This window comes from Ascidia mentula, chromosome 7 (assembly GCF_947561715.1).
Source record: "Ascidia mentula chromosome 7, kaAscMent1.1, whole genome shotgun sequence".
Lineage (NCBI taxonomy): Eukaryota > Metazoa > Chordata > Ascidiacea > Phlebobranchia > Ascidiidae > Ascidia > Ascidia mentula.
In genome coordinates, this window is record NC_138572.1 from 15,653,719 (window position 1) to 15,661,840 (window position 8,122).

The 8,122-nt window shown below is 36.6% G+C and overlaps 1 protein-coding gene across 1 annotated transcript; it reads right to left on the reverse strand.

The window, feature by feature from the left end:
• Positions 1 to 2,566: 2,566 nt before the first annotated feature.
• Positions 2,567 to 4,045, reverse strand: LOC145909669 (general transcription factor II-I repeat domain-containing protein 2B-like). The gene has a single exon (XM_082997023.1). It carries the CDS (start codon positions 4,043 to 4,045, stop codon positions 2,567 to 2,569), a length of 1,479 nt encoding a protein of 492 aa, XP_082853149.1.
• Between the last annotated feature and the right edge of the window lie 4,077 nt (positions 4,046 to 8,122).

Here is an 8,122-nt window from a genome sequence, read left to right on the forward strand (position 1 = left end):
CCTACTAATATTTTCTTCAGGTTAACTAGCTGTATAGTTCTTTTAGCACACTTTTTTTTAGATGTTGTGTTGTTCATGTATTTATCAAATTTTGTTTCAATTCGCAAGACATTACATATTTGTTGCAAATGTCTCGTGTTTTTCTAAGGTACACTTTCAGATGCAGTGTTTTCAGTTACAGGTTTACAGATTTCTTTAAACTTTAGTTCTCCTATCAACTTGCAAGACATTACACAAGTTTTTTTCTAGCAGTTACAGAATAGTAAAGGATAAAAATACCAGTAATAGGGGTGCGTTTTCGTTTGTGTTGCGTGTATTTGCAGTAACACAAATTAACATTTTTCCTGGCATGTCTGTTTAATGCACTTGGCAAACCTCCAAAACCCACCAAATGCTGAAAGATGTACAAGACTTGGCCTTACTTTTATGTATTTTTTAATACATAACGGGCAAAGAAACTGCATTTCACAATAAAGTTAAAAACATCGATAAACAGTATATCACAATACTTTTGACTGAATGCACAAGTAGGCTACTGCATTTTTTCATAAAAGGACATGTCATGTTGTGGGATCCAAGTCTCTGATGATATGGCCTCTCTCAACACAACCTGCAGACAAAGTTCCCTGTTAACCCTGTCGACCCGGCATACCCTGCCCACCCGGCATACCCTGCCGACCCGGCATACCCTGCCGACCCAGGATACCCTGCCGACCCGGCATACCCTGCCGACCCGGCATACCCTGCCGACCCGGCCAACCCTGTCGACCCGGACAGCCCTGTCAACCAGGTATATTTAGAGCAACCCTCCAAACTGTATAGCAGACTGACTCAGAATCCAATGTGGGTCAGATGGGATCCCGTGAAGCAGCTTCACCTTTGTGATGGCTGCAGCTTCCACTTCTTCCTTGCTCTGTATTGCAGATACTGCAGGACCAGAGCAACTCGCCTCTGCGGAGGCGCGCAACAGCAGTTCACCTTTGCGGTAAAAGCGAAACTGAGGTTGAGGCGCTGGAAGTTTCTGGGCTGACAAAGTATTTTCAAATAAAAAAATATAGCTCGCAACACTTCCTCACTGTCTTAAAATTAACCATATTCACACTGTTGAACAAACACTAAACTGTAGCCTACACTTGCTTACACCATTTTTAAATGCAATGGTAAATAATATAAATTGCTTTCATTGAAACACATCAGCTACTAAAATATCAGTCTCCTCCAAATTATATACACAGCACTTGTAAGTTATTTTCTGAATGTAACCTGAATTGGGTGTTCAAACAAAAAGCAAAATATGCGACTTACCGAAAGCCATGATTACCTTTGTCTCTCCTGTAAAGTTTGTAGCAAAAAATATCAACTGTTTGAACAGCAGAAAAAGTGGCTACGATTTCTATGCCGATGCTTAAATAAAAAATTTTCTCACCGTATACATATATCAATTATTAAATAAAATTAGCTAATTCGCAATTATTCTATTTTATTTATCTTCTTTATTAATTTTTTTAAAATAATATTCGACTTTCGCACAGACATCGTATGCGTGTTTCAATTTTACCACGAAGATCGCCGTCCGAGGAGGAAAAAATACTTACGTAGACAAGTCAGGTAAGACTCGCCTTTTTCTCGTCTCTCTCTCTAAGACTTAGTAGAGAAATCGGGTATTAGACTAGTCAGGTAAGATTCGCCTTTTTCTTGTCTCTCTCTCTCTCTCTCTTAGACTTGCGTAGACAAGTCGGGTATGGTTTGGTGGGAACGTATTTGGCGTAGGACACCAAAAAGTTTCTTGTTGCAAAAATAAACCTTTGTCTATGACGTGCAAACTACTAAACATCTGTTTGTGTTGGTTTACTTTCAAGAAAATGAGTTAAACACATGTAAGTTTCCGCCAAACATGTTAGAGAGAGAAAGACGAGAAAAAAGCAAGTCTTACCTGACTTGTCTACGTGAGAGAAAGAGAGAGACGAGAAAAAGGCGAGTCTTACCTGACTTGTCTACGTAAGTATTTTTTCCGTCCGAGGATGCCACACGATCTTCTCTGTCCTGGGCACGAAAAAAAATGGAAAAAATACTTACGTAGAGAAGTCAGGTAAGACTCGCCTTTTTCTTATCTCGCTCTCTCACACATGTTTGGCGCGTCCTAAAGCAAGAAAAGAAGACTTACGTAGACAAGTCGGGTATAGTTTGGCGGGAACGTATTTGGCATAGGACAGGGTTGTCCAAACTTTATGGGACGCGGGACGCGGGACGCATTCGGCAAGGAAATTAGATCGCGGGCCGCAGTTGACATTTTTCCTCTTATACACTGTCTCACCGTACCAGATGTAAAGTAAAACACGTACATGTGTAAATGAATCTTTATATTTATCATAAAAACATATTGGGGAATAGATTAAAGAAGCTAAGATGTGAATACTACGAATAAGAGAGTTTTGGAAATTTTGAGCAACGTCAGTAGACCAGGAAACCTTAAAAATAACTGACAAGTATGAATAAGAATAAACCATAAATTTATTCGTAAAAAATATTTAAGGAAGTACGTAAAACGGTACAGTTTACTTAAAATTCAGTGAGATGGGTGTGCCTGTATTTTGGAAGCCAGCTCCTTTGTGTCAATGTCAACTGAGGTTAAGGCTAAACGAAGGCAGGCTTCGAGAGATGTTTGTTTAAGTAGATTCCTCTCTTTGGATTTAATCGACTTCATTGCGGAAAATGCTGCTTCACAAAGGTAGGTACTGTCAAACATTGACAGCAAGTGCAATCCAAAACGGCGTAAATTAGGATAATGCTCTTCAGAAAGAAGAGGCCAAAATTGAGTGATTGGCAGTGTAGCTTTGCTTGATAAAAACTGGTCACTTTGCAAGTCACACAATTCAAGCTGCAAATCGTCATCGGCTTCTGATATAGTTATAGTCAGCGGAGCATTGAATACATTGAAGTTTTTCTCAAGGTGCCGGAAATCTTGAAATCGCTTGTTGAAGTCTTCAATCAGGGTATCAAGAGTTTCAACAAAGCAGCAGAAGTTATTGTCCTCTATTTCTTTAGAAATAACGTCACAACTTGGAAAGCGAATCAGAATGTTACTTTGCAGATTACTTTTGAAGAGACATAATTTTTTGCGGAAGCCATCTATGAAACCATACAGAGAAGCAATTGTTTGATTCCTACCCTGTAAACTTAAATTGAGCTTATTCAGATGCTGAGTAATAACCGTGAAAAATGCTAGACCTTTCAGAAAGTTGACGTCTTGCAATAAACCTTTAAACCCATCAGTGTCTGCATTCAGTTCTTCTAAAAAGTTTAGAATCTCATTACGCAGACTGAAGAACTGCTGCAAACATTTCCCAGCACTAAGCCAACGAACAGTAGAATGGAGTGAAACGTCAGAAAATTCTGTATCCAAATCTTTCAAGAAATCAACAAATAGACGATGTCTCAGCGCTTTATTACCGCCTCTAATGAAATTAATAATTTTCATTACATGCTGCATCACATCAGATAAACGTATACAGCGACTAGATAACGATTCTTGATGAATAATACAATGAAGCATTGGGCAGTCGACTCCAGCATCTCTCAAGTACCCTATAACCCCTCTTTTAGCTCCAGTCATTGATTTGGCACCATCTGTAACGATGCAAGAGCATTTCTGAAATCCACCATACTTGCTCACTAAAGAATTCAGCGCTTCATAAATATCAGATCCTTTCGTAGTGGTAAAAAGTGGGAGTAAGCCGAGTAACTCCTCACTAACATTAAACTGTGAGTCAATACTTCTAATAAAGACAAGCAACTGGCTGACATCCCTTATATCTGTGCTTTCATCAAGAGCGAGAGAAAAATAAACACACTGCTGAATTTGATTCATGACCTTCTCCTGAACGAAATTGCTAAGCTCTTCAATACGTCTAGCAACAGTTTGATGCGAGAGTGGAATTTTTTCAAACCCACGAGCTGCATCGTTAAAGCCCATGGCCTTTCCCATAGCTATTGCACATCGCTTAATGAGATCACCGTCAGAGAATGCCTTTTTGGATTTAGCCATCAAAAGTGATACATCAACCCTGGCATAGGACACCAAAAAGTGTCTTGTTGCAAAAATAAACCTCTTTCTATGACGTGGAAACACTAAACATTTGTTTGTGTTGGTTTACTTATGTTGTAAAGAAAATGAGTTTTAGCAATTGCACTATCAATATTGATAAATTGTTTTGCACAGCACCTGGGGCACCCCTGCCTTCACTGCCCCAAAATGGTGCCCCAGGTGCAAACCATGATCAGGAGAAACAAGCACAAGTAAGAGTTGGAAATTTAAATGTTGAGGTCTAAGTTGAAATATATTTTGTTTCGCAGAAAAGAAAAAATATGCCCAAAGGGTAATGTGGTGGAGTATATATATTGTTATACACTTTTGCTTTGGACATGCTTAAGTAACTTTGTGTAATTTTACGCAGATACCGGACTCAAAGCGAATTCAGAAAGCTACAAGAGTAAGTAAATGTGCATTTACACATATACTCAACTGAAAAAAAAGAACCCACTTGTTTTACTTTTTTAGTATGAACAAAATGCCAAAGACGGCAAAGTAAGTAGCCTAATTGCTAAACACTTATCATGAACATGCACTGGTAGTAATTAATATCATTTGTTTGCTGTTCAGATGGGTACCACCGCAATATTTTCAGGAAAATGTTAGTTGTATTTTAAGTAAGTCATGAAAACACAGGTGGAATAATTTTTAATGTTTTTATAAATCACATTTATATATTTATTTCCCAAGTTGTACATTACTGTTTTTGGTTCAAAAAGTATTAAATCATTGTTTTTTTTTGTGATGTACATCACTATTTTCAGTTTAAAAAGAGAAAAGCAACTGCGGTGGTAAGTGTTGTGTAATGCTGGTTGCACAGTTCACTGCTAACATATTCAATCTGCTTATTGACACTCATACTACATTATGTTATACATCAACGTATTTGTAATATTATTAATTATGTGCAGACTGACAAAGCCAGGCAGTGCCTTGTGAGTAACTTTTGTACAAAATAAATTCTAATTTGTTTACTAACATATGATGTTGTGTTTTTTTTTGTGTAGACAAACGGAGCCAAACAGTTTCTGGTAAGTTTTGAAAACATTTATTCTTTGACAACATTTAAACCATTGCATTTTTGCAGAATAATGAAGTAAAGCAGTTTGTTGTAAGTGACTACATTGCAATGTTTATCATAAGTTAAAATCATTTTTTCATTAACTTACAAACCACAATTTTATTTTGTTTTTGTGCAGATTAATGAAGACAAAGCGCCAGAGGTAAGAACTAAATTGTAACACCCGTAGTGCCTATCTTCATTAACTCATAAACCACATTTCAACTTTGTTTTTGTGCAGATTGATAAAGCCAAAGTACCGGAGGTGAGTAACACTACTACCTATCTTCATTAACTTACAAACCACAATTTAACTTTGTTTTTGTGCAGATTAATGAAGACAAAGCGCCAAAGGTAAGAACTAAATTGTAACACCCGTAGTACCTATCTTCATTAACTTATAAACCTGATCTAATTTTGTTTTTGTGCAGATTGATAAAGCCAAAGTACCAGAGGTAAGAACTTAATTGTTACACCCGTAGTGCCTATCTTCCTTAACTCATAAACCAGATTTCAACTTTGTTTTTGTGCAGATTGATAAAGCCAAAGTACCAGAGGTAAGAACTTAATTGTAACACCCGTAGTGCCTATCTTCATTAACTTATAAACCTGATTTAATTTTGTTTTTGTGCAGATTGATAAAGCCAAAGTACCAGAGGTAAGAACTTAATTGTAACACCCGTAGTGCCTATCTTCATTAACTTATAAACCTGATTTAATTTTGTTTTTACAGACATAGAAAAGCAGACACCGTAAGTACATTCACAAAATGCATGATGTGTGTCATTCACATTGCTGTTTTTATTCAGATGTCACCAATAAAGAACCAAAAGATTTGTTCATTGATTTTTTTGTATAAAGGGTTTTGCAACCTTCGCAGAGCATAGTGGCATATACACCTCACTCGATAACCAAGCGTTTGCACTGGCTAGGGTTTTGCAACCTTCGCACAGCATAGTGGCATATACACCTCACTCGATAACCAAGCGTTTGCACTGGCTAGGGTTTTGCAACCTTCGCACAGCATAGTGGCATATACACCTCACTCGAAAAAGTGATGCTTGTACTGTACCCAAAAAAATTGGGTTATCGTTTTGTTTTATTTTACCATACACACTCGTATTTAAACACATTTTTAATAAGAATCCAAATAAAAAATCAGATTGTACAACAAACATTTAAGGACTTGGCGACTCAAGTATGTCCCATTACACCAACACTGTCAACAGGTTCCAATCTAAACTTTGGTCGAATAACATGCAAAAACACACCAAATGGTGATAGGAGAGATAGAGGTTGTGGATATGTTAGCTTGCTTTGACATACATAGATGCACACAGAATTGATTTCAACAACCCATGCATGAAAGTGTTCATGAAAATAAAGGGTCTACTTTGCGTCCAACCAACCAACATTCGTTATTTGCATCTACACCAATCTTATCTATTAAAATGAACTCTGGCACATTATCTACTGATACACCAATGCACACAGTCAAGTTCACAGAATAGTTAATGCCATCAACAACAATTTTTTCAATCTATTCAGTTGTTGTTGGAATTCCTGGAAATTGTACAAAAAAAATCATTCCTTTTACATATGGTGCCTTTAGAAGGATTATTGTAAAAGCAAAAAAATGTCATGATCACTTATTTGTGTGGCTAAATATATTTGATGCTGAAGGGCTATTGAGTAAGGCACATTTTTATAATTATTTCCTCTGCACACAATATTTTTTAATGTTTTGAATATAAGTGGGCCAATTTTCCTTACAAACCGAGGATACATCAAAAGGTAATGAAACTTGGGCGTAATAGAACAATACGGGTGCAACACTTTAAACTCATTAAAAAGTTCCTGGAGGGTTATCTCTAAATCCACCAATGTCTCGTTTGATATTCTGGGAGAAACCATATAAAAAACCATATCCACAACATTAAGCAATGCCAAATACATTGCCCAATGCTTGTCATCCACAGGAACATAGTTTCCTATTAGCAATGAAAGATGTCTCACCAAGCACCAGTACTGTGAAGCTAAACATATTTTATAAGTATATCTACTTTTATTAAACACACAGACTTACCATTTTGATGAAGAGTTTTTGAATCCTTATTCAAGAGCTTGTGTTCATTAATTAAAGTTGTTTTTTTTTTTTGTCAACACCAAAATCAAAGTACGTGATTTTTGAATTTAGAAGTATTTTTTGGAGTAAATTAGGGTCTGTGGATAAAAAGATTTATGATTTGTTAAATCGCACAGGCTATTATATTTATTGCCTAATAAATTGTAACAGTGCAATATACACCTGCAGTAAGACTTTTAGTATATAAGGAACAACACCCTCAACAACATCATGATGTACATCCGCTGCATAATTGTCAATAGGGTGAAAATAATTTGACAAAAAAATAGAACATTTCCACTTAACACCAAGCTGTGGCTTTTTGGAAACCGAAGCTTCTTGCAAGCACCGTCTGTATGATGCTTTTGTCCTGACAACACACTGTTTGTATGAATTCTGCAAAAAGACTTTCTTAAGATATACTTAAAAATAATCATGTGCTTGAATCTGTTACCTTTTTTTGTATTGCAGCACCAGTACATTCACAGTAGCGTGATACGTAAGTATTACTGCCAGAAAAACTCTTAGTGAAACCGAAAATTGAATGGGCTGCAAGGTTGTCCAGGGCAATTTGGGTAATCGTTCCTTTGACATGAAGCACTTCATTTCCAACATTAACTTTAACAACCTCCTAAAAGAAAATTGATGAAACCAAACCAAAATGCAAATACAACTTACTTACGGACTCTAGAACTTTAATGTCATGATTTAACGATTCCAAAATTCGAGGCCATCCTTTCGATGGACGTTTCAAGTCTTGTGTATAAAACATGGTGTTTAAAAATATTCTATTTAGAGCCGCATTAAACTTTGGATGGACGTTAGCAACCAAAAAATAAATTCCACC

Coding starts and splice junctions, on each gene's coding strand:
- LOC145909669 (XM_082997023.1), bottom strand. CDS start 4,045: ATGGCTAAATCCAAAAAGGCATTCTCTGACGGTGATCTCATTAAGCGA.